The 27,556-nt window shown below is 36.3% G+C and overlaps 3 protein-coding genes across 5 annotated transcripts; all 3 read right to left on the reverse strand.

Moving 5' to 3' along the window:
• Positions 1 to 508: 508 nt before the first annotated feature.
• On the reverse strand, positions 509 to 3,426 carry tnni2a.1 (troponin I type 2a (skeletal, fast), tandem duplicate 1). Its single transcript, XM_016576567.1, has 7 exons — positions 3,362 to 3,426; positions 1,825 to 1,856; positions 1,616 to 1,652; positions 1,405 to 1,533; positions 1,233 to 1,322; positions 969 to 1,145; positions 509 to 823 (listed from the first exon to the last, which is right to left on the reverse strand). The coding sequence occupies exons 2-7, from the start codon at positions 1,830 to 1,832 to the stop codon at positions 728 to 730; spliced, it is 537 nt and encodes a 178-aa protein (XP_016432053.1). The 5' UTR covers positions 1,833 to 1,856; positions 3,362 to 3,426; the 3' UTR covers positions 509 to 727.
• Positions 3,427 to 6,348: 2,922 nt separating this feature from the next.
• Positions 6,349 to 12,711, reverse strand: LOC107758757 (uncharacterized). 2 transcript variants are annotated; one of them, XM_016576569.1, is made up of 5 exons: positions 12,639 to 12,711; positions 12,091 to 12,179; positions 10,772 to 10,858; positions 9,319 to 9,500; positions 6,349 to 9,228 (listed from the first exon to the last, which is right to left on the reverse strand). In XM_016576569.1, exons 2-5 carry the CDS (start codon positions 12,167 to 12,169, stop codon positions 8,371 to 8,373), a joined length of 1,206 nt encoding a protein of 401 aa, XP_016432055.1. In that variant the 5' UTR covers positions 12,170 to 12,179; positions 12,639 to 12,711; the 3' UTR covers positions 6,349 to 8,370. The 2 variants fall into 2 exon arrangements, with proteins under 2 accessions (XP_016432055.1, XP_016432056.1); XM_016576570.1 differs by lacking the exon at positions 12,639 to 12,711 and having other exon boundaries at positions 12,091 to 12,544.
• A 5,708-nt stretch (positions 12,712 to 18,419) lies between these two features.
• LOC107758745 (synaptotagmin-1-like) lies at positions 18,420 to 25,432 on the reverse strand. 2 transcript variants are annotated; one of them, XM_016576548.1, is made up of 9 exons: positions 25,371 to 25,432; positions 23,707 to 23,845; positions 23,303 to 23,472; positions 22,231 to 22,326; positions 21,415 to 21,582; positions 21,061 to 21,228; positions 20,492 to 20,609; positions 19,141 to 19,274; positions 18,420 to 18,883 (listed from the first exon to the last, which is right to left on the reverse strand). In XM_016576548.1, exons 2-9 carry the CDS (start codon positions 23,816 to 23,818, stop codon positions 18,644 to 18,646), a joined length of 1,206 nt encoding a protein of 401 aa, XP_016432034.1. In that variant the 5' UTR covers positions 23,819 to 23,845; positions 25,371 to 25,432; the 3' UTR covers positions 18,420 to 18,643. The 2 variants fall into 2 exon arrangements, with proteins under 2 accessions (XP_016432034.1, XP_016432033.1); XM_016576547.1 differs by lacking the exon at positions 25,371 to 25,432 and having other exon boundaries at positions 23,707 to 23,999.
• Between the last annotated feature and the right edge of the window lie 2,124 nt (positions 25,433 to 27,556).

The following is a 27,556-nucleotide window of genomic DNA, read 5'->3' on the forward strand; positions in this document are numbered from 1 at the left end:
GTCTGTCTATCTATCTATCCATCCATCCACTATCTATCTATCCATCCATTATCTATCTATCTATCTATCCGTCCACTATCTGTCTATCTATCCATCCATCCACTATCTATCTATCTATCTGTCTATCTATCTGTCTATCCGTCCACTATCTATCTATCTGTCTATCTATCTATCTGTCTGTCTATCTATCTATCTATCCATCAATCTATCTATCTATCCATCCGTCCATTATCTATCTATCAATCTATCCACGGTAGATTGTACCTCCAGGATTGTTTGTTCAGCATTCTCCAGTTTCTTTCAGGTGCCAGGAAGGTGCCACTGTTACCTATTGTATTTAATCATAATAAAATATGTTATCCGCTTTTATTAAGTCATAAACCAAGTGGATAATACAACTGACAATAAATACTTACTTGTTCCACAGATCGGTGAGGAAATATTGTTAAATAAAAAGCTGGTTACAAAGTGGTTTATGTGGTAAAGTGAACACAGGACTTCATTCTTGCTTAACCAATTTAATGATAGTGTAAAACTTTGAGACATGGGTTGTGAATACACATTTCAATACCAGTGTTGAACAGAAAACTAAGTGATCATTATTACTTTTGATAGCCTTGTCATTATCAAATGTAAATGAGTGTGTTTTAAGTACATAAAGAGTTCATCACATAATTTTAGGCCAATTCTAATTCAGCAGCATATTGAACTTCAAAAAACTAAAAATTTAAGCCTCGGCTTCAAACATCTTCTTCCTGCCATCCATGCCAGCCTTGTCTTCAACATTCTTACGCCAGTCCCCAACATCACGCAGTTCCTTATCCTTTGAAGAGTACATGAAAGACATTTGTTCAGTTAGCCAAAAGATTAAAAGATCAGCATTTTTCAGAATTTTGAAGGTCCTTTTGGACAAAGAAATACAGGAACCACAAAGGAACCAAATGAGACCAATGCAGTTTATCGCTCACCTCCTCTTTGACCTCCTTCTTGACTTGTTTGAGGTTGGCTCTCAGATCCAGAGACACCTTGTGTTTGGAGCCCAGCAGAGCTTGAAGCATAGCGTCAGCAGACATGCGCACCTTCCTCAGAGCTGGCTTCTTGAACTTGCCCTTCAGGTCAATAACTTTGATATTCAGGTCCTCGATCTAGCGTCAGTGAATGAGGGCCATCAGTATAGAAACTACAAGACAAAACAAAAACTGTACTGGATTAAAATATAGATTACATCTTACCTCCTTTGCACTCTTGTTGACTTTCATTTCCAGGTCGTATCTCTCCTCATCATTGACATCAACTTTGTGGTGAAGCTCCCTGCAGAGTTCCTATAAACAATATATTTATTTTATTTTAGTTATCCATTTACAATGTTTTCTTTTTTTAGAAGGTGAATTTATTGTCCTTTACCTGTAATGCCTGTATGCCTGAAGGTAGAGACAGAGGCTGGCAGGTCTCCGCCATGTATCTCTGCCTCTCCACCTCTCTGTCCTTTGCTTCCTGTTCCAGTATACCTTTAGCGATGGAAAGCATCAAGCTCTGCAACACAGTGAGGCTGAGTGTCATTGTTACTCATTAATGAATATTGAAAACGTAGAATTCATTTTGAATCATATAGTACCTTCAGATGATGCTTGCGACTCGACGACATCTTTTTCCTGAGGTGTTTTGGAATCATTCAAATAAATTGTGTTAAAATCACCACAAGACACTGCACTTTTTAATTTCAATTTTTTATGTCCAGTACACACAAATATAAAAATAATCAATTTCTGATATTTGAGGAAGATGATTATAATCTATAAAGGAGAAATCAAAATATTTACTTACTCTGACATCTTGGCTGAATTTTGTTTTTGCCCCTGTGAAATAAAATACCCAGTTTACAATTAACACAAAGCACTGGCAATATAACAGTATTCAATATCTAGTAATTAATAATACATGTTTTTAATTTAATTTAATTAAACGACGTTCTAAAATATATTCATAAATTAATAAATATATATTATTAAAGTGAATTCATGAGTGTGTGTGTGTGTATGTATGTATATATGTATGCAACACTGTACTGTGACGTGAAACCAAACCATTCATTCAAGCATGTATTTTGTGCATCAATGTTTTTCATGGAAGTTATCTGCAAAATGACAACTAACCAATCTAACCACCAATCATCACTAGGTCAAATAAGGCCATAAGTCTTCTGGTCTAAAGTGAATCATATGCTATTTTTGAGCAGAAAATCTCAAGAGACGCACTGTGCTAAGCCTGTTTCTGGGTGATAATCAAAATCATGACCCCACCTCTATTCCTTCCCTCCCAATCATCTGAAACTGATCTAAAATAATCAGATCATGACATCAACTTTTTTAATGCAAACCCCTTTCTTGTGGGTTTGAATTTTTTGTATTTTTTTTTTTTTAAGTCTGAGCTTAACTTGACTGTATAACCAAATTATCAAAATTATCTGCAAGATTCACCCAATGAAAAATTTGTAATTTACTAATTTACTCCCATATTATATTATATTATATTATATTCAATATAAGTGATACGATTAAAATAATATTGAATATAATAATTAAATATTTTAAATACATTTTAATTAAATTGTACAACATGAATTTTCCTACTGGGATCAAAACAGTTATCAACTCTCTAATCTACTTTGTATCTCAGTATTACTTTCAGAATGCAAATTGCAATGCCAGGTCTAAGGTTTGACAATGAGTATCATTGTGATAATGTGAGTAAATATGTAGTAAAGGCATTTACATTTGAACTATGCCAACACCACCGATTTAAGCCATAGCATCATTGTCTAAGAGATCCCTGTGCGTCATTTTAGACCCGTCAGCTGGAGCCTAATATTTATTTAAAGATTAAATCTTGACAGCAAGATAAACACTGGCATATCACCTTCCGATCCTAAAAGCCGAATCGGATAGCGTTTTCAAAACTCAAATCAACACATTACATTTTAGGTGTGCATCTAAAAATAGCAAAGTGATTTTTTAATATACGTTTTCTGTGTTCCCAGTAAGGATGCAGCATTAATGTCTTATGACAAATAAAATTAAACATGATAATTGATTTCCCAACATATCAATGCAAGTCTGAACAAACAATCTGCAAAAGCTTTCAACATTTCTGTCACACAAACCAACTTGCCTCAAATTATGTTTACATTGAAAAAAAAAAAAAATCCAGTTAAAATCTGAAATTCCACACAGAACAATTGTCTGTCAACACCACCAGTTTTTTTCAAACTATAGTGCAGCTGGCTAAGATGCATCTAGCAATTCCAACGAAATAAAGACGTGAAAGGATAAGCAAAGGAAATACAGAGAAAACGGCATCTTACCTATGAGCTGAGGCAGACACAGCCAGAAGAATGGAGGAAGAATATGGTCTCTGTGGGAAGTGGGCATCATAAGTATATATTGTATTCCCCTATGACCAAGGAAATCCCATCTCTCTGTTTATGGTAGTAGATGCATTCAGAGAACCAATAGGCTCTCAAACACCTGAAACACAATATCAAATCCCTCATCTCCCCCTGCATATAAATAACCCCTCTTTAGATTGTGTATATTTTTAATCAAAGTGAAGCCCACACATGACGCAGAGATAATGAATATCAAGACACCAGCAAGAGCACTACATTACTGTGCTAAGCTAATAAACAAAAGGCATTTCTTGAGCTTCACATATACAGTAAAAATCGTATTTAACCTTCACTTTTACAGCAAAAGGAACAGTGCCCCACCAACAGTTTTGATTGAGCTGTGGCTTATAAATAAAAAGAAAGAAAGAAAGAGAAGAACATAATACTTATATATTGTTCATGAACAATGCTGGAATTATTATTTTTCTTCCCTAACACGTACATTCAGAAATAAGGTTTTCATAACTTAATGGGAATGTTAGCAAAAAATACTTGTGAGCTAATTTTTGTTAGCTGAGTGAATATTATTTTTTCATTATGAATAATAATTAAAATATTTGGTTAGGTTTCCCCATTGGGCGAATGTCACATACAAAATTAATAATCACATTCCCTAATTCAAATTTAAATATTCACATTCCAACTTGAAGGTACAATGGAAAGTGCAGACAAGTTTTGCATGACTAGAGATGGAAATGATGAGAAATGTAGATTCTGGTTCACTACTTGGGGAAAAAGTAATGAATTATTATTGTGAACCACAGATTACCTGCTATTCTAAGACCCCATAAGAAAGTTCCAGTGGAAACACATGGAAAAATAGCCAGGTGACATATACAAACTGACGCCATTCATTTATAAAAATGAGTTCAACTTATTGTTTAAAAACTCTAGTAGTACCACTTATAAATCTATAATAAAAAAAGCAATTTTACCTTCCATTTCCAGCTTAACAAATTAACTGGAAGGAATATGAACTGCCATTTGATCTCTACAAAGCAAAGCCAGGCAGGTCTTAAGAGACTGGAAACACTATTGCTCATTCAGTAGATGAGCTTGTGAATACATGCGGAGCAGCATATTTCCAACAGTTCTATTTTTGTTTCCAAACGGCTGGTCTGGTGCTGATGGCTACCTGGGACTCTCCCACCCCAGGCATTCAAATATAGTGGTGTAATTGGCACAGCTGTCAAACAGAGAGCAGGATGAGTGAAAATGTGGCAAATAAGGACCCTAATAATTTTGAGTCCGTTTTTAGAATTCCTATGTGGGAATGTTGGAAACAAATGTGTTTATCTTCTTTAAATAATCTCTTAAATTAGTAATGTGTCAACTGATATTTTGATAAGAATTACACCTCTACCATTACCAATACAATTAATTTAGTATAATTTAATAACTTAATCCTAATTTAACCACTGTTGATACCTGCTAGAAACCTCATTCTCAAATTAAGATTTTCATCATGCTTGTGCAAATGCATGAGTGATATGCACATCACATTCTTGTATTCCACCTCAAGCATCTTCCCTGATACCGTTGCCTCCTTGGTAAACAAGTGCAATTACATCTTTTAAGAAAAAAAAAAGATTAGTTCACTTTCAGAATAAACATTTCCTGATAACTTATGGCGCTTTTCCACTGCATGGTACGGCACGGTACGGCTCGGTACAGTTCACTTTTGGGGTATTACTCACCCCTATGTCATCCACGATGTTAATTTCTTTCTTCAGTCGAAAAGAAATTAAGGTTCTTGAGGAAAACATTCCTGGATTTTTCTCCATATAGTGGACTTCAATGGGAGCCAATGGGTTGAAGGTCCAAATTGCAGTTTCAATGCAGCTTCAAATGGCTCTACACAATCCCAGCCGAGGAATAAGGGTCTTATCTAGTGAAATAATCAGAAATTTTCTTAAAAAAAAAAAAAATTTGTATATACTTTTTAACCACAAATGCTCATTTTGCACTAGCTCAGTTTCACGCATTACGTAGTCAAGTTGGAAAGGTCACGCGTGACGTAGGCGGAAGCACCAACCCAGTGTTTACAAAGCGACTGTGAAAAGAAATTCGAACGCCTTTTCCAAAAAATGGTAAAACAACGATGTCGGACGATTTTGAAGTTGGAGGAGAAAATGAGGGTTCGTGTTTTTCGGCCTAGCCTTCCTTTTTGAACCGTAGTACACGGACGAATAACTAACTACACGTGACCTTTCCAACGTGATTATGTAATGCGTGAAGTCGAGCATTTGTGGTTAAAAAGTATATATATATATAGTATATTTTTTAGAAAATTATCGGTTGTTTCGCTAGATAAGGCCATTATTCCATACGTTGGATTGAACACCTTGGATGACATGTGGGTGTGTAAATTATCAGGGAATTTTATTCTAGGAGTGAACTAATCCTTTAAGAGCAAAAAATATTTGGTGTGGTCTTAATTTCACAAAATACATATTGAAATGGTTTATGATTATTTCACTGTTTAAATCATCATAGCTAATGTAGTATATATTTGTAACATTTGTGATATATTGATGTATTTTCAAAATTTAGTAAAGGACAAAGGTAGCATCAAAAATCTATTTTACAGGTATGTTAAAAGGTTTTTTAACATACCTGTTAAAAGGTCAATTCTTATATTACAAACAAACACTAAATATGTTGCATATTTTGATGATCTTTGGTAGAGTTTTTAAAAAAAAGTCTCCTAACCAACAGCATTGCTCCCAACCACTAGGGGCAGATATTTGTTAAATTGGGTACTAGTATCCACATTATCAGCTTACAATACCACATAGCATATAAGAGCAAAACTGTAGCCTCTTGCTAAAATTGCTAAAATATATTTTCCAAGATTCACATTTCCTATTGGAACAAATCAAACATGACAAGAAAGTCAGTGCATCAGATTCTCTTTAATATCAACATGTACAAATGCATTTTCTTCAAAAACGTGATACAGAAAATACATTGCCTCACATTATTCTGGTTTCTAACGCATTGAGAATGTTTTCTAGGCCAATAAAGTTAACCTGAGAGTTCATGTTGTTAGACGTTTACAGGGCGAGATCAACCATCCAAAAATATAGATTTAAATAGGCTAATGAATAAGAATAAAGCAACAGTTAATGTTCCATTTGAATCTAAATACAGCTTTGCTAATGTCAGAAGCAAATTGCAGGCCTGTAGAAGAAGGTAATGATCACACTGATTGACGTCACCACCACACTGATTGAAGTACAGGCACTGTTCACTGTGAGCACTGCTATGAAACCTTTACAACAGCGTAATCAGATGAAACTGATCTCTGCCATACATCACAAAATTACACCAACATGGAGCATTTCCTGAACATGTCAAAGAATAAGGACAACATTTTGTCTATACCTGATGAGTGCATACAGTGTGCGCGTGTGAATGTCACAATAATCACACTGGACGAGTTCAAACAAAAGGCACCAAAACTTAGGAGGGTCTTTCTTCACCAAACTGCGCACTAAATATCAAAATAGAAGAATCACTGCTGACGAGCATAAGCCATGTGAAATATATTTCCCCTTAAGCACATGTACGTCACCAAGACACATTATATTTGTGTGCAGACGTCAGAACAACAGCAGATTACTATAAACTTGAAAACATAAATGTTGCCGAAAACGTTCCAATCTACACTAGAAGCAAGCAACGTGTTGCAAAGCGACAAAACTAGATTGATCACATTATAATCAACAATATATCCATAGATTATAATGACAGCTATCTATCTTGGTTGCATTGGTCGCTTTCATTGCAAACTAGGTGTATATCTGAAAGGGAATATGTAAAAAAAAATTTTTAAAAACACTGCAAACTAGCAGTAAATGAAAATGCACACATTCAAGATGTCTCAGTGACGTACATTTGCTGTCAGGGTTGTTACATTTTTCTAAATGGCTAAATCAAAATACAATAGAAACCATGGAACAACAATTATTATAGCTAAGCATAAACATTATCGTAATAAAAATATTCTGATCTATATTCACTGCGCAACATTAAATCAAACTAAGCCACGTTTCAGCAAAACTTGTGCATTTCCTTGTGGTTAGTGCAATATCAGGCCTTTGCAATTGAGCATTGCTCCACAACTCGGTTTAATTCATTTTCCAAATACCAACACTCCATAAAAGGTATAAATTGGGCCAGTTCCAATGCTTTACACGATCACAAAATTCACATTGTTTCCAAGCACTGAATTATTTGATCAAACATGTTGAATATTACACATTTAATAAAAGACACTTAACCTAGTAAATTAAATGTCTCCTCATAGAGGACTACTCTTACTGTGCATCTTTCGACCCTGGTTAAACACAGAGAAATATCAACCAACTGTCAAATGAATAAGGAGGCCAACAAAGGTTATGCTATGTACTGCCAGATTCAGTGATTAATCATGTTTAGTCCTCAATTTGTCCTCCGAGTGCTTGAGATGTTTAGTTGATATAGTACTCCAGTTTGGCGTTTCAGCCTCAGTAGTGGTGTTTGCAGCCATATATGACATCGTTTCGTCTCCTGAGAGCTCCCACTAACTTCTTCCTCAGCATAAACCTGCACAGCATGGCTATGTACCCATGTGAAGAAGAATAAACAGGAGATATATTCCCAGACAAATCTCATTGATTAGCAGCTGCACAAAGCATGTTTGTTCTTGTTTCGTTTAGCCAGAAGCAAAACGAATGACTCAAATTCTCTTTGTTTTGCTAAAATGTACACTGAACAACTTAAAGTAAATTTTCACAGTTAGTACTCACACCATGACATCCAGCTCAGTTAAAACAAACAAAAAAAACTGCCTTTCACTGTTAACAGAGGAAATAATGTTTAAAATAAATGCACAAACTACAAAACGCTCAAATAAAAGTGAGGCTCCCCAAGGTTCGCTATCAGGTCCAAGCCACTTTTCGAGAGATGGCCTGTTTAAAGCACTCTGGGTCCGTGTTCCCACCCGGTCTCAGAGCTCTTTCGAGACTTACCAGAACATTCTGATGGGACTCGCGAATGTTGACCGGGTGTTTGGCTCTGAGCAGCTCGTAGGCGGCAATAAGCCTCATATTTTGTTTGACCATAAGGTACTGAATAATGCAAGTGGGGGCGAGGGAAAAACCATCACGACAATGCACCAGCACTCGCTTCCTCTTCTCCGTGGAGGCATCGATACACTCATTGATGTGATCGAAGCAGCGATGCTTGAGTGCCAGCCCTTCTTGGACTGTGTCCGGAAGGTCACTTATGTCCACTTTGAGCCGAGACCAACTATGCTTGACGCCCCTTGAACAAGTGCAAGGAATGACTCTCAAACAAGTCTCCCCGGGCAAGCTGCTCATGTCGATGATACTGTCGATATTATTGCGGCACAACGTACGTCCGCTATAAGCCGCGTTCAGGTTTCCCACATAAATGTAGTCTGTAACCTTCGATATGACCGGTTCTGAGTACTGGAAGTGCTCAGGGACGCTCTGCTTGGGTTCTGGAGTCTCTGGGCCCGTTTTAGCACTGCCGGGACCAGCTCTGCGACTGTAGTTGCGCATTTTCTTAGATCCAGAGCGGGAAGGTGGATTGGAGTCAGACTCAGAGCTGCTGTTCCAAGGTGGGGAGAAGAGTGAAAAGCGACTAGAGGACTTGCTCTTGGTGAGGTGCTCCACCGGACTGGAGCTGGTGGTGGAGCCAGAAGCGCAAAAGAGAGACGCTCTTTCCAGGGAACCTGTGCTGCTGGCTGCTCCAGCACTATGGGCCTGCTCCATCTGACGGATAAAGTCACACATTAAGACGGGTAACTCAAACTGAACCTCCAACAAGTTACGAGCAGCTGACTTGAAAGCACTTCCACCTACCTGAGCTTTGAGGTTGTTCTTCCATTCCTGGGTCTCCAGAGCTTTGAAGCGTCCATTGCTGTCAGAGGACACTGAGAGACACAGGGGCCGATGGGTCCTGGGGGGTAGCTGGGGCGTCAGGGCCATGGCAAGCGGCCGGGAGTCAGGCTGCTCGTTCCTACTCATCAGATCGGGACAAGAGCCTTAGATACAAATCAGAGGGTTTGAGGTCAATGAACAGATCTTTTACCTCAAATTTAGTCAAACACAGAAAAGTTCAAATACCAGAACAAAAGCAAGAGAATGTGCTTTAAAACAAAGTTTACTTAGTTTAATAACCTTCATGTTTGATGTAAAGGGGTCCATATGGATGCATTAAAATATGCATCTAAAATTTGGTTCCGAGTAAACAAGATAATTGGATAGATACAAGACCAATAAAAATTCAGTACGCAAAAAGGGAGGATTTTCTAAAATCATTCCAACAATGCAAGTCACTAATCTAGACACTTCTCAGATCCCAGAGTAATGAGTAATTATTTTAAAATCAAATAATTTCAATCAATGTGCCCAATCATTTAAATCAGTATTTTTTTTCCTATTACTTCTGCTCACTGAAAATGTACAAAGGCCACAAGGTTTAAGATGTTCTATTGACATGTTGATGATTGTGGGCATTATGAAATCTCCCAAAGCAAAACAAGAGTTCCACTTCAGCCGTGTTCTTAAGTGCTCAACAGGCTGATAAGGAACTGCCCTTAAGTTTCTCCCTAAAAGGCACCTGTCTGTCAGCGAGTGTGTGTGATTCAATGAGGACGCTCATTAATGGAGCTGAGAGTTTGTTTGATCCAGGAAAACACGACTCATGCATTAATACACCCACATATCTCACTTCAGACAGCCATTCCATCGTTTTATTGTTCCGCCGATTGACTGTGTGCATGTTTGTTAACACGACACAGCGCTAAACAGCAAATCTGACGAAATCTGCCTGAGGATTCGTTCAGCTGCGACTAAATTTGAAGTATCTGCACATTAGTGAAAATAAACAACCATTGTCAACAATGCTAAAAGACATTCAGACTCATGCAATAGTCAATTACATTAATTACAGTTCCATACAATGAGTTATTTTAAATAAATTTGCATTTACAAGCACATACAATTTGTGCCACAGATTCTCATGAATATGATTTTTTATTTCATGTTTTTTTTTTTACATTTTAATGTTTTTTTTTTTTTTTAAGATTTCTTTAATAAATTGTAATAAGACTTATTTCTTTCAATTTACAATTAATCATTTTGCTAAATCAGGTTTGAATACCTATGGACAACATACTAAAAAAGATAGTTAACAGAAATAAACTTTTGTTAGACAGTGACATACACAGTATATGAATGTCATAACAGAAAATATGTGATGATGTCCTGAATAATCCAGAAAATTTACATAAACACATACTGTAATGCTTACCAGTGGCACATGCTGAACGAGAAATTGGCTGGAGCTGCAAACGATTGCGAATCTTGAGAGAGTTGAGCAGATTTTTTGCAATCATGCCTGAATAAAATAGCCCAAAAGAAAAAAGGTTTCCTGAAACAGAATCAAAGCACCAGCAAAAAAAACAAGATCTTGTGAAATCAAAATTGGAGTCTTGTGGTTTATAGTCCATGTCTGCACTACAAACATTCATCCAATCAAATTAAATGGGCTCTAGAAAATACTGGTTTACAGCTGTGGTGTAAACCAAAGGCTATTAATTAATTTTATTATTTAAAAAAAAAAAAAAGTTTAAATCACAAACAAAAAAGCGAATCAAAACAAAAAAAAATTACTTCAAGAGGTGTAAAGTTTGATTTTTAGGAACATAATTCAGAAGCTTAAAATGTGTACAGAAAATGCAAATATGCTGGGTTTCCACACCTTCTGACCAATACATTTCTTCCTAGTCATGTGACATCACTTAATTCACAAAATCTAATAAACGGTAGTCAATGATATACTCAAAACTGAAATTGTAATAACTTTTGTAGGAATGATAAAGTTATCAATTATACATTATAAAATAAAAAATAAAAATTGCATTAATTTCCATGACTTTTCCAGGCTTCTTCCATTCCCTGTTATTTCCATGTTTTTCATTGCCATGGAAACCTTTTAACATCTCAGATTTACAAAATATGAGGATGCAAAGTTTAAAATAAATAAAAATATCAGAACATGTTATTTTACTATAAAATGTAACCTAGGGTTTTGGAAGTATTAAGAAATTTTCAAATAATTTGCAGTGAAAAAATCTATAATGAACAAGACAATACATGTAGCCGACATATACAGTAAAAAAAAAAATTTAAACCTTTTCCAATGTTCTTATTTTGTAAACGGTTACCTACGTTATGGTGTTTTGCGTGACATTTTATGTTGTTAATGTTTGGCATTATTTTAGCATTATGCATGTTACCCTGATATTGTTTTGTGCTTGTGGAAAGGTTTATGGTTTAAAACAGCACTTCTGATTAACTGTAATTCATCATCTGGCCTTCTATTTAACTTTTTGTTAATAATTATGGTGATCATCAATATATTTTAAGATGAGCCGTCCGAGAATGTTGGTATATTTATCAAACTTATTGCCTAAAACTTAGTCCATATTTATATTTTTACAATGCTTTTGCTATAGTACAGTTGCTTTTGTGCATTTTAGCATAAATTTGACCAGATGTATTAACATTAAAGACATTTCAAAGACACAATCCTTATTTCCAAAAAGGCCGGTTTGAAGCAAATCTCACCATTTTGTTTGGACTGCGCTTTCTTATCCAGCTGATGAGGTGCCATGATGTCTCTGCTCCATTTTTCCAACGCTTCCATCTTCCACCCCCTGTAAACAAGTCAAATAACATTTCCAAAGCCATGTATTTCTCATCCTGAGTGTTGTTTGCAGTGTGAGGCATGCATTTGCTGGTCAGATGTGTGACTGCAGTGAAGGGACAGACAGACACCCCCGCACTCAAGCGTTCCAGGACTTCAGTCTGCTACACAAATATATATATATATATGGCGTGATTTCACAATCAAATGCTGGTTTCATGCCGCCGAGCGCAGGCATGATTATATAAAACCACAGTGAATGGCTCGGGGAAAAATGAGCACTGCGTTAAATTAGCGTTTATGTCTCATCAGATGTGTTTGTGCAGCTTCATCCGGATGGATGTGCGGTATCACTGCATGCACGCGACGCAAAACACCAGCGAGCAACAAACAGAAGATACACATACAAGACATTTATAACATTTGTGAGCAGAAAATATATTAAAAACATAAGATTGTTTAAACAAACCCCAGCCATTCATCTTAGCAGCGCTCAGCTGAATGAAGCTCACGTGGACAAATGACGTCACAGAAGCGACGCGCTGCGCTTCATGGGAAATGTAGTTCTTATGTTCTTCTTCTTCTTCTGTGGGTTTATTGGCGAGTTGCATTACCAGCTTTTCAGTTGTTATGTTTTGACTGACGTGGGTAGTTGACGAAAAACATCTTGAAGAGAATTTAGCTTAAAATTATATTAGTGTATATAGGTAAGTGTGTATTTAGTTGCTGATAATGCCCCACTATTAGTGAATGATGACCGAAAAGCTCATCTTGAGGTAAATTAACTGTCTGGAGTGGACACAGTAGGCTAACAACGAATAAACACGTTTTCGCAGCCTTAAAATGAACAAATAATATAAACCTGCAAAAGAAACTGTGACTGTGATTTACTGTGATGTGTGAAGTATAAATAGTAAACATCGATTTAAGATTGTTTAAATAGTAAAGAAGTGTGATAGTGTAAATTTGTACAAGAACAAATATTATATTTTCGCCTCTCAGTGAGCTAAAAAAAAATGCAAAAAAAAAAGTTAAACATATAATGAAAGTAGATTTATTATTTTTGTTTTTCTGTTGTTATTATTGTTATTATTATTTGTGTTTCTTAAATGTTGATTTTTAATTGATTAAATAGTAATGCAGTGTCACAGTACAAATACAAAGTACAAATATTCATTTTCAGCTAATAGGCCTACTTTAGTAGTTAACATGAGCTCATGAAATACCCGCAAAATAGGAAAACATGCTAGATGAGCTCAAAAAAGTTAAATATTGACAGTAGTTTGCTCTTCTATGATTTGGGTGTGTGTGTTTTTTTTTTACTGTTTAAACGTGGCCTATAGGAATAGTCTGTTTAATAACAGGCTTCACTGTGACAACATGCCCGACTATTAGGGAATCATGTCAGAAAAAACTCATCTTGAGTTAACTGTCTGTGCAGTAACAATGAAAACGTTGAAAAGTTTCAGCAGCCTTTAAATGAACAAACTTAGAAATCTAAAGAAATAGTTACTGTAGTAAAATGTATCTTCCCTTATAACACAGTACTGAATGATTAACATATTAACACACCATAATTTACAGTAGTATAACCACAGTACCATGTAGCACCAAGATACTTTTTTGCAAAGCACTGTACAAAAGAAAGAAAACCTCTCGAATAAACCAACCTCATACCTTGTTTTGTTGCTGTTGCAGATGCTAGAGTCAGAAGGCTGAAACCGTTTGTGACGGCTTGTTATCTGTGCTCAGGATAATCACAGACAGCTTCAGGCTGCTGCAAGTATCCAAGAAAACCCCTCCGGATCCTGACGTCACACGCTGCTCTCTAGTAACAAAACTACACCGGTAACGCCATTCACTATTTCACAGCAAGTCTCCTCATTCAGAATTGGAAAGCGACAAAATAACTGTTCAAAACAGAAATGAACTAGCAGCCTTATTGTAATTTGAGAGTTTGATGTCAACAAAGCCAATCAAAATTTGACAAAAAATTGAATGCATTGACAACGGACATGTCACTTAAATGGTTTTTCAATGGCTGCCGATGCGTTTCATCCTCAACAAACGTTATAATAATGAGACCGCTTGGTAACGGACCCTCATAAACGCTGGATAAAATGCGGCCCAACACCAGTGGGTGGTATAAGGCTTTATTTACATAACAAAGTGTTGAATTACTTATGACCTGGTTGTCTCATCGGCTCAAATCCCACCTGCTTCAGAGGTGTGGTCTCCTGACCACAAAGAACAAGATTTCCGTTAGAGACGCGAGACATGCAAATGAGAAGATGCGTTTTATAAAGGTACTTAGGACTAAATAATTCATAACTGGATTACCTTGTATGGCTGCATTGCAGCTGAAGTGTACTGGACATGCGATGTCCGTTCTTGCAGAATCCAATTCAAAACACACACATAAACAATTTTCAAGAATGATTTCTGAAGGATCATGTGACACTGAAGACTGGAGTAATGATGCATCACAGGAATAAATTGCATTTTAACATGTTGCTGTTTTAAATTGTAAGAATATTTGATCCAATAAGCGCAGCATGGATGTATCCAGCACAGCATGGTGAGCTAGTAGGAATATTCCTTTGATCGGAGATGAAAGCTGCACTCTGATCTCTAGTAGTAAAGGAGACTCTAAAGGTCGTGTCAACAGTGTTTACTGTCTCTCTCTGCTGATCATAAACCTGCTGTGTGCTTGCTTTTGTGATGGCTAAGGGAAATGGAGAATGGAAATTGCTTCCAGATCAGCTGTAAGTGCTCTATATTGTTCTTTTCTATCGAGCCATTTTTGTTTGGAGTGGCTCAGGCTGTGCAAGAAAATACATGCATAAAAGAATCTTTCATAAGCGATGGTAAGTCTCATGTGCTCATCGAGTCTGCATTTATTTGATTATGAATACAATACAAACAGTGATATTGTGAAATAGTATTACATTTTAAAATAGCTGTTTTCTATTTGGATGTACTTTAAAATGTCATTTATTGCTGTGATGCAAAGCTGAATTTTCAGCATCATTACTCCAGGCTTCAGCGTCACATGATTCACATACTGTCAGTGTCATTTAATGCATCCTTGCTGAAAAAAAGCAACGTTAACTTCAGATGTATAAAACATTTAAAAAGTAAAATTTAAATAAATAGATATTTAAGTTAAATAACTATGTATATATTTATAATACCGCAGGAACTGTAACATTATAAAGACATTTTTTTGAACTGGGCCAACAATTCAGCAACTGCACAATAACTCACTAACTCAGAACACCTTAGTTAACACATACCAATTCAGCCATTCTTGTATCATGGTAGCAAGTTTCAAATGAGCTCGCATTTACTTCAGAAAGTGCAAAAAAAACAAAAACTTTTTATTTGTGTAATGGCAATTTTGAAATGCTTTGGTTTCATTCATTTTATACAAACAGAACATACATCAATCAAAGAAGGTACAAAAAGTGCCCAACCATTCTCCTGTGTGCTTGTTGATTACAGAAAATAATGAATTCTGAATTATACATTATACATGTACCTGAGTGTTTAATACATGACTGTGCAAAAGCAACTAATGAGTTCTCCAGCCTTTAGCATTCTGTAAACTTGCTCAATGGAAGAAACCTCATTAAAACGTTGTAATTGGCCCACATGTGTGCTGACAGCCTGATATTCACACCCTTATGCTTACTGTAGTCACAAGAGAAATCAACATGCGCCTGTCTGTGTGTGTGTGTGTGTGTGTGTGTGTGTGTGTGTGTACCTACACTATAAAAAAAAAATCTCCAAAAACCTCCCTTTGGGGACGTCCTCATTTGTAAAACAGGTATAAAAATAAAGTAAACAAAGTTTTTTTTAAATGTATAAATGTAGAAAGTTTTCTGTGAGGGGTAGGTTTAGGTGTAGGGTTGGTGTAGGGTAAATAATGTTCTTTTTAGCAGCATCATATGACCCCTTTAAGAAGGTTTTGCTGGTTTTAAAAGCATGTTCAGAAATTATAGGACACATAAAAGGAAAATGACGTAGCACCAAACACTCATCCAAAAACCCAGTAGGCAAATAATATAAGGTGCGCTGATCCAAAAAATACAAAGATGAAAGAGATCCGCAGCCCAAAAGGCTTATTTCATTTATTGCTCAGAGGTCACAAAAATGTGCAAAAAAACTGCAGAACGTTTTCGGGTATTAACCCTTCCTCAGTACCATGTGCTACCAAGCAACACCTGCGCTCATTAAAACACGTATTACCGTAATACACCTAATATCACGAAGATACAAAAAAATACACATATATATCTCAAACATGTAACAAAGCAAATACATTTACAAATCATCCAACATATCCATAATATCAATAAAGTTTACATAGAAATATATACCAATACAAATCTCATGACTCAAACAAAAGTTCTCAGCATCGGTTTTTATATACAATAAGTAAATATCATACCCAAGTACTCTTTAGGGTCCCCCATATATATCCTTAAATTATTATAAAAACATCTCATCTCAAACATCTCAACAAAATGACGAGCCACGGGAGATTTTAAATCTTTCCTCCTAATAGCGCTCATATGCTCAATGAGCATATCCTAATCTGTCTATTTGTCTTACCCACATACTGTTTTATGCACAGACAAGATAACAGATCAATCACATTAGAAGCACATGTGACCATTGGTTAATCTTATATGTGCGATCAGTTATACAACTCCGAAACTCAAAGCATCTTTGGCATACATTTTTACATGCCGCACATTTAAGACAAGGATAAAAACCAACATCCCTACTTACGCGCCCATCAATACCATCCTTGACATAAGTATCCGATTTGACTAAAAAGTCCTTAATATTCCTCGCTCTGTAATGAGAAAAAAGGGGCAGATCTGCAAAAATCGTTCTGCCCACCGAATCACTGGATAGTATATGTTTCTTAATCATTTCTTTAATGGCATTACTATAAGTATAGAGTATGTAGTAGTGGATACTACAGAGTGAGATTTATGCTTAGCTCATCTACAGACTTACATTTCTTACCCTCTCCAAAGCGTCATCTACCACTTGGATAACCCCTAAGTCGAAAACGCTTATACATCTCAACCGTTTTTTGTTCAAAATCAGATTCAACACTACAAATGCGTTTCAAGCGAAGGAACTGAGTGTAAGGTAACCCCTGCTTTAAATAAGATGGGTGGGCACTCGACGCATGCAAGATGCTGTTTTTATCCGTTGGTTTAGAGTACAAAGTTGACGATAATTTTCCAGATTCCAAAAGGACTCTCGTGTCAAGAAAAGCAACTGAGTGGGTGTTGATTTCTACATTCAATTTAATGGACTCGACCTTATTACCGGTATTTAACAACCTCACAAAATCATTAAACAGATCTTCCGAGCCCCTAAAGATACAGAACACTTCATCCACATCCACATATCTCTTCCACATAACAATATTTTTCAAAAAAGGGTTCCAAACATATCTTTCTTCTAAAAATCCCATAAATAAACACACATCATGGGGAAAATTTCGAACCCACCTTGTTTTTGCAGATAAAAATTCATTTTCAAAAATTCATTTTCTTTTCCAACAGCAACGTGATCATATCAATAACAAAGTCTGATGGTGGGGATTTCTCAACCCTTTCATCCACTATCCCTTTATTTTTCCCATTTGTGAACTTTAGGCAGAGCATACATCACAGGAAAATCTCAACTCCGACTGATTTATCAAACCCTTCTGATGTGAATCCTGTAAAAATGCATCAACCTCCATTTTAAAGGCAATGGTAGGATTCTTGTCCAGTTTCATGTTTTAATGAGCGCAGGTGTTGCTTGGTAGCACATGGCACTGAGGAAGGGTTAATACCCAAAAATGTTCTGCACTTTTGCACCTTTGCACTATTTTTTTGCACATTTTTGTGACCTCTGAGCAATAAATGAAATAAGCCTTTTGGGCTAAATTTGGACGAGTGCGGATCTCTTTCATCTTTGTATCAGAAATTATATGAACAATAAAACTGTAAAATTCAGTAAAATTCCTCTAAACACAGGGTCATCAGAATAGTGGCTAACCAATACAATACAAAAAATTAGGGTGATGTGACAGCATTAAAAGAATCTTGCAGATAAAGTTACGCTAAATACAACAAATAAAATTAGATGTATAATTATATCATATTTGAAAACATGGCAAACAGCTATATTTAACTATAAAACATAAGCTTTTCTAAAGAAGATCATTCTTATAAACAGATTTACTTTCATATGAACGATTCACTAAAATGTATTGGACTTGCTAACAGCTACAAATGATGGAGAAGACAACATAGGAGAGAGTAATGAAATGTTTCACTAAAACTATATGGATCAAATAAAGGAAAAAGAATGGCCATGGTCCATAGTCTGTCCGTTGCACAGTATAACTTATTGCAATTCTTGTGAATATTGTTACAAAGGAATGGGAATGCAGGTTTTTCAGAAGGTTTTGTTTATGAATGGGATCTTTAGCGTGTGTTTCAAGGCCAGCGTTGTGTCCACCTGTTCAGAGGAGAGTAACGTGTGCCATTGAGCCACAGGCTTGCGTGGGTTGGACAGCATATCCGCCCAGTGACGCAGCTGGTTTCCTGTAGCATCACAGCCCAGATATATCTTGCCAATCGCATCATTTCTGCTCATTTTGTCATGATCCCACACAGAGATGACCAGCTGGACTTTCTGTATGAGGGATAATAAGTGAAACAAACAGTTATACACATAAGTTACTTGACGTGGTTGAAATCACAATGTAAGAATGATATTATGATATTACAATGCTATATTTTTTTCTCACAGACACAAATCAAACCTACAAGAATCAAACAATCTAATAGAGATAAACATCACAATGGGTTCAGAAGATCACAGCAAATGTTGTCAATTGATTTGCCATTGGACCCTTAATTCATCTAAGCAACCAGTTAGGCTTCACTCACCTGAATCTGTTCAAATGACACTTCAAAAGTGAAAGATTCATTGAAGTATGGATTCAGTGTCTGCTTCTTCACTGATGTTTTCTTCTTCTTCCACTTTTTCTTATCCAGAATCAATTGAACTTTCACATAAGGGTCTACAGAACAAAAACAGAGTGATTAAACCATTTCTAAGCTAAACATACTCTCTGTAGCTGAAATAATGCAATGTCTGATAAATTTTGCAATTGGAATAACAGTTGCAACATTGTAGCCTGTAGCAACATTTCTGCAAAATGATATTACAATGCTTCTTTCAGGCTTTGTGACACTTCCAGAGTAAAATGTCCAGTAAGTGGCGCTAAAAACACATTCAGTTTAATCTAAAACAGATTAACTTGAATTTGGCAATGTTTTTTTTGACATTGACATTTCACAATGTCTGTGAACTCTTTTATCGTGACTCGTATGAAGGTAGAATGACGTCAAAAAGATTTGCATGTGCAGGGTAAGAGTTGTGGAAGTGTACATAAGACCGTAAGCGTAAATTAAATTTGCATGCGCAAGAGAAGCGTGTTTCCAAGGACTCGCACCTGAGCTTTTCATCGCAAATGCAGTGCTGTACCAGATGAGCCACTGAGCAAGTTTACTATGTCAAAAAAGCAATTCAAAAGGGTTAGTTCACCCAAAAATGGAAATTTGGTCATTAATTACTCGCCCTCATGTCGTTCCAAACCCGTAAGATCTTGTCAGCTGCGTCACGCTGGATCTGTTTCCTACGTTGTTGTGATTTGATCTGAACGATACGTTTGTACGATATGTTTACGTGCAGCGGATACTCTCCAAAATGGCACCAGGGTGACGCAGAGGAGACGAATTGTTGAATAAAGTCGTTAATTTTTTTCTTTTGCGCACAAAAAGTATTTTCGTAGCTTCGTATAATTGCGGATGAACCACTGATGTCACATGGATTATTTTACAGATCTCCTTGCTGCGTTTCTGGCCTTGGGAACATTTCAGTTGCATTGCTGTCTATACAGGGTCAGAGAGCTCTCAGATTCCATCAAAAATATCTTAATTTGTGTTCCGAAGATGAACGAAGGTCTTACGGGTTTGGAACGACATGAGGGTGAGTAATTAATGACAGAATTTTCATTTTTGGGTGAACTAACCCTTTAAGGTGTTTTACTGCCACTAGTATTCATTTCAGCTGGAAATTGCAGTGAATTGTATGTATTGGTACGTTTTGCAAAACTGTAGGTAAAGGCACGTTTTTTTTCCTGTGAGGCCATTTTTAGTGTTTGAGAAGTTTTGTTTCTGTCAGTAGTGATTGCAGACTAGACTTCTGAGGATGTAGGATATTTTAGTATGTCACCTGAAGAGCCTCCCTGGTCCATCCTCTTCAGGTTCTTGGCTTCCAGTATGATCACAGTGAGTTTACTACTAGCTGGGACATAACGAAGAGAAAAGCAGATATCTCCCAGATGTTCTTGCTGCAATATAGGATGACATTTAAGATGCGATTACACTAGCAGTTACATTATGCATAGGGAACGCTCATATGCCTGTTGTGTCTTGTTGAGGCAATCTTGATTTTCAGTCGTGACTTGCATGGGGTCATAATGTAAATTACGTCAAGAACTGAGTGCTTACGAGCAAAGATGGCAGATTTCAATTTGTCACCATTGTGCCGTTGAGTATAGGGCACATAAGGTTGCTCCAGGGGGACTCACTGTAATTTTACATGATGCTCTATGCTCAAAATCATTTTGTAGGAGCATCATCCATACTGCAGCAACAGAAAGAGTAGGGGCAAAACTACTATTCTCCAATTTCTGGTTTGTAGAGAATGACACTTTGCACTGCATATCAATATAATTTATGTGAGCTAACTACATGAAAAAATACATTGAACTTGAGAACGTATATTTGACTGAACTGAACCTCATGTTTGGAAGCTTCGCTCAGATCTCTCCACTCCTCAATCACATGATTCCAGTCCACAGTGGACAGATTCAGTCTGATCTCACCGATCATGTCGTGTTTGGAGAATCTGTTGAAGTCATAGACTTGCATCACCAGTGTCGACTCAATCAGCTCCTTCTGAGGGATCTTCAAGCGATGAAAACAACACATCAGTGTTTAGTTACTGTAAATAGGCTGTAAATTTAACAACTCCACTTTAATGAGCTTGATCTTGACCTCATCAGGTCATTGTTTGAGCTGACAGCAGATTATTTTCCTACATTAATCTATGCCCATATGACAATGAATGATTTTATATGCTGCATGGTTTACCTGATATTTGAAATTTTCATTGAACACTGGGTTAAGGGTTTTCCTGAAGACTTTCGTCTCAAACGTCTTGGACTTTTTGGGAAGAATGTAGACTTTCACATAAGGGTCAGATGTTCCTCCTAAGTCCATCGCTTTCAAAGCGGCAGCTTCTTTTATCCCTACAGTCAGCTGATGAGAAATATGGTACAGTACATATAAGATTAAGATTATGAAAACTGTTTTATGACAGATTTAATCTAAAAGCATATGCTACATGAATTTACATTTGACCCTATACTCTATTAGCACACATTACTAGACCTGTACTGAAAAATTCATCCATGCAAGTTAATCCACAGACAAAAATGTTTTTCAGTCATTTTTTGTAAAAGTCTGTATGCTTCTTGCCCCTGAATTGGTGTTCCTGTAGCCCTGCTATTAATATTTTTTTATTCAATATTCCAAATTTCGATTTTAAAGTCGATCACAACTTCCATTTCATGTGGGCTTTAATTAAAAAGATGCACCTCATGAAGCTAATTGATAGAATGTCTTGAGCGAGCATAAAAATTGAATCTAGACAAATAATGAATTTGGTGAAGAAGAAGATGAAATATAAGGTAATTCTGACTTGTTTTTTTTTATAATTCCATTTCATAGTTTCAATGACTTTGTTGTTATTCTAAAAGTACAAACTTGCTTTATAATATAATACTAAGGATATTTGCATTTTGGAATGAACAGATGTATGAAGCAGGTGGATGAAAGTTAGAAATAAGTAGCTTATACTTCTTGCCAGTAGGGGTGCTTTAAAATCAGTAAAAATGATATGATTACTTCTGATCTGGATGCGCTGAACTCCAGTGAGTACTGCAGTTTTCCTCTCTGCTGGTCAGCTGAGCCGTACTCCACATCCTCTGACTCAGGCTGGACCTGTCAGTACATCCAGTGTCCCGTTTAGTGAACGCCACCCAGAGGAATATTTTATTGCTCATGAGTTTGCATTCTTGAGAAACTTAAAGGAATAGTTCACCCAAAAAGGAAAATTTGAAAAAGAAAACTTACCCTCAAGTCATTCAAGATGTAGATGAGTTTGTTTCTTCATCAGAACAGATTTGTAGAAATGTAGCATTACATCACTTGCTCACCAGTGGATCCTTTGCAGTGAATGGGTGCCGTCAGAATGAGAGTCCAAACAACTGATAAAAACATCACAATAATCCACAAGTAACCCACACCACTCCAGTCCATCAATTAACATCTTGTTTCGTATAAACACCCATATTTTCACTTCATAAGATGTTAATTGATGGACTGTAGTGGTGTGGATTATTGTGATGTTTTTATCAGCTGTTTGGACTCTCATTCTGACGGCACCCATTCACTGCAGAGGATCCACTGGTGAGCAAGTGATGTAATACTACATTTCTACAAATATGCTCTAGTGAGAAGACAAGCTCATCTATATTTTGGGTGAGTAAATGTTCAGCAAATTTTCATTTTTGGGTGAAATATTCCTTTAAAGGACCATGTCAACAATGGCAAAGCCAATGGGGTGAGTTTGGGGGACGGGGCATGGATGGTTTTTCAACCAGTAGCATATGATGGGAGTGTATGAGGAAACAATTGTACTTTTTTTTTTTATCTTGCCACACCAGTGCAGACATTACACACCTTGCCTTTAAAATCTCTTTATAAAGAAATAAACACTGGCACAAATGAGTTTATTATTGATATATTGCAAGATAATAGAGCAATAAAAGTTAAAAGTGTGGAAGTATTAGATGAGAAATGTTTAAGTTACTATCTTTTACTTTCAAAGGCTTTGGTTTCTTGGAAAACCAATTTTAGTGCCAACTAGTAGAACAATTTAACCAGCATTCACAAGCATGGACGACCCATCTCTCACCAGTGCTGTGGTTGTAGTTCCTGAGATCCCTTTCATACTGATCTTCTGGTCCAGCTTCTTCTTCCTCTTCTTTTTCCCTTTGCAGCAGCATTTTACACAGCAGCATATCACGCAGATAAGAATGAGCAGGACGATGGCAGCGAATATAGCATAGATGGCCCATCTTGGCACTGTTGTGGCAAAAACAACAATATTCCATCACACATCACAGCAGCAAAGCAGCGGTCCAGTATAGCACCATGACACACATCTGAAGGATGAGGCGAGACCAAGGCCAGGAGACTTATGGCAAGTTAAACTTGTAACCAGTGAAAAATGAGTAGCAAGAAATGTGCGCAAGTGGCAGAATTAGATCGGGGCCCATGGAGCAGGTGCTGAAACGAGGATTCATATGATATACTCACAAGGAATCCTGTCCAGTAAAGAGGTCAGGAAGCCTGGAGCAGCTGTTGTGGTGTTGGTGTGAAGTGTTTTAGTTGGTTTTAATGTCGGTCTTGGTGTCATGGTGAAATGCATGGGACCAGTGGGTCACTGGAAATATACCTATGAAAGATAGTTAGTGACTGGCAAGTTATGGTTGAGTTAGTAACCTTGTTTTGTGACGCCCCCTACTGGTTAGAATGAATGAAGGGAACGGTTTACTCAAAATTAAAGGAATAGTTCACCCAAAAAATGCAAATTCTGTCAGAATGTCATTTCAAAGCCTTAGTAAATATAAAATTGCACCTAATGTGTCCATACAGTGAAGTTATACGTTCTGTGAACATTCTGCTAAACTGGAAAACTGAGGATGAACAAAATGATGACCGAGTTTTCATTTTTGAGTGAACTATTCCAATTGAAGGCTATTTCTGAATTAAAAAAATTTAAAAGTTAATTGCGATCTCGATTCAGATTTTTTTTTCTCAGAATAGCAAGATATGAACACGGACATGCTAGATACAAGTGAATTGTGAGATGTAAACTCAGAATTGCAAGAAAAAAGTCCGTATTGTGAGATCAAAAGTTGCGATTACCTTTTTTTATTCTGTGGTGAAAACAAACAAACAAAAAATGTAATAAAAATTAAACAAACAAACAAAAAAATGTAAGAACTGCGAGATGTAAACAGAATTCTGAGAAAAAAAAGTCAGAATTATGAGATATAAACACACAATTGCGAGATGCAAACTTAGAATTGCGAGAAAAAATGTCTATATCTCATTTTTTTATCTCGCAATTCTGATTTTATATAAAAAGTCTGTGGTTCCATAATTTATCCCTTAGTGAAAACAAACAAACAAAAAATGTAATAAAAATTAAACAAAAAAATGTAAGAACTGCGAGACGTAAATTTAGAATTCTGAGAAAAAAAAGTCAGAATTATGAGATATAAACACAATTGCGAGATGCAAACTTGGATTTGCGAGAAAAAATGTCAGAATTCTGAGTTTATATCTCGCAATTCTGATTTTATATAAAAAGTCTGTGGTTCCATAATTTATCCCTTTAATAAAATAAAGTACAATTTAGAGACAAATCAAAACCAGATTAAGTAAATACAACTGCAACTGAAACAAGAAAATTATTTGAAGTTACAAGTCTTCCGTAAGGTTTTAACTGTATAGTAACGCATTCAACTTTCGGTTGCATGACAAAAGGAGCACGTCGTTACCACCAAAGTTAAACATGCTAGTGTTGACAGCTACCTGCAGTCCATTAAACTGGGTGTGCCTAAAGTGTACAGATAACATTCTTTTTCAGTGAAACATTGTAATAAAAACGGAACAGTGCTGCCTTGAGAATACAATCAAAACATTTGCTGTCATATTTCAACAAACAAGACTGTCGCAATTCAACAGTAAAGTACTAAAATAGTCCAAGTCCCAGTTCTGAGCGAAAAATAAAACTGTGTAAATAGTGCAGAACAATAACAAAATATACTATCACGTCTGAAAATGATATAAACAAAAGTAACGTAATGGAACTATTATTAAAAGCACAAAATAGCTACAAACTGAGCATAAAAACACATTTACGACATGAAGTGAACTTCAATATAAAAACAGAGCATTATAGTGACACTTACTGTTGTAGAATTAGTTCAGTTTGGATATTGGCTTCTCGGTTGTGGTTTAAAACATAAAGAATAATATTCTGAATACTAAGAACACATTCCTAAACTGTTCACTGTTTGCAGGGCTACAGAGAGGGGAAGGAAGTCACTGCCCACTGCAGAAACTGCATCAGCTCAGGAAAGAGCCATTAGAATGTGCCATTTACTGATCAAACGTAACAACTATTGAGGCTATAATCAAGATTCTGTTGTCTATCTCAGTTCAGTCTTCTATTACAATTCAGTATTTTCAACATTCAGCTTGAATTGGGCTTTTTGTTTACTCTTTGAATGACTTTTTAAGACATTTTGAATCTTTTTATGACAGCGATGAAAATATGAACAAGAGAGAGAGACACTTTAGAAAAGAAAGAGAGGGAGTAGAGAAAGAAATAGAGGTAGAGATAAAAGATAAATACAAAAATCAATGGGAATGAAGTGCAGGTTTATACTGTGTTATATTGCTGTATCATATCATCCATACATCAATTTCTCAAACTGCTTATTCTATGTATGTTGCAGGGATAAATAGTGCAGAGCAAAAACAAAATATATCATTATGTCTAAAAATTATATAAAAACATAATTTTCAGGTACAATGGAACTATAATTAAAAGTGACACAGAAACTGAACATAAAGACAAATTTACAACAAACACGTGAAATTTAGTATAAAAAGAGAGTATTATAGTGACACAAACGTGTGTAGAATTAGTTCACTTTTGATATTGACTTCTCAGTTGTAGTTTAAAACAAGATTACATTTCCAAAATGCTTTAGGGTTACGGGGATGCTGCATTACAGGCCATAGACAGGGAAACACACTGGATGAATGGTCAGCATATCACAGAACACACACACACACACACGCATTCACAGATTATTCAGTGTCTCCAATTCACCATATTACTCAGAGGAAATACACAGAAAGAGTAGGGAGAACATGCAAACTCCATACAGAAAGGACTTCTGACTTTGTTAGAAAGTTTCTCACACAGCAGTCAAACCCACAATATTATATGTCCCCTTTTCTGGCAGCCCATTTTTATGTTCCCATTAACATTATATTTTGCTAAATGTCATCCAGTATAACAAATACTCCCAACATGTATTTTTTGTTTACAGTTAGGCCTGAACACAGCCCTATTACTCAACACTTAACTAGAACTTGTTGGATCCAGCTGAAACCTGTCTAGAAAGGACATTGAAATACACAATAACTGAACTTGCCTTTTTCACCCTCCACTCCCTGTTCCAGTTGTTGTCTTGTCCAGTTCAGCGGTATCAAACAATTAAGTCATTGTCTTGTGCTGGAATCCAAAAAATAGTTGGAAACAAAGGCCAGGCCACTTAGACAGCTCTCCTCAAAGTGTTCCTTCAGCATAGAAAGAAATGTTGGGCACCTGCCACACCTCAATAATACACAAAACTGCCTCTGCATATGCTCTTACAGGACTAGGTTAACATGTGAAGTTCAACTGATGTGGAGGAAGAAGCACAGACAGTCAGATATAAGATATTCAAATACATTCTTAAGGAAGAGCTAAATATCATAACTGATTAAGTGTTGATAGAACGCAATGCATGAACAGCTTCCTTCTTGCTCCTGAAATATGTTCTGCTGTGATGAACAGTGAAAACAAACAAACATGACTGCAAATTACAACAGAAACCAGTCTTGCCACACTACTGTTTAAATATTAATGCTAACCTGATACTGTGGAAAGTCATCTTGAAGAAAATCATCTAACGTCATTTATTTGTACCCTCATCCGTCCCTCGGGTCATTTTGACCCGAATTTTTTTTTCAAAAAAATTCAAAAAATCGTGTGTTGATCGTACCAGTCCAAGATTTCTCTACTTTTGTCACACTTGCACTGGGAATACACACCAAAACATTTTTTGAGTGGATTCGAGGAGTTTAAATGGGTGCAATAAAAACAGTAACAAAAGTGCCATTTTGACCCGCATAGGAATGAATGGAATTTACAAGAAAACTGCATTTTTCATTACATTTGATTTTTTTATATTTACAAGACAATCCAGTAAAGATTTATACCCAAACGAAGGGCTGAGACTACAGAATATCTCCAATGCAGAAAAAACTCACATAAACACACACACACACATGCACAAACACACACATGGTACACACACTC

This window comes from Sinocyclocheilus rhinocerous, unplaced genomic scaffold (genome assembly GCF_001515625.1).
Source record: "Sinocyclocheilus rhinocerous isolate Xijiao unplaced genomic scaffold, SAMN03320098_v1.1 scaffold954, whole genome shotgun sequence".
Taxonomy (NCBI): Eukaryota; Metazoa; Chordata; class Actinopteri; order Cypriniformes; family Cyprinidae; genus Sinocyclocheilus; species Sinocyclocheilus rhinocerous.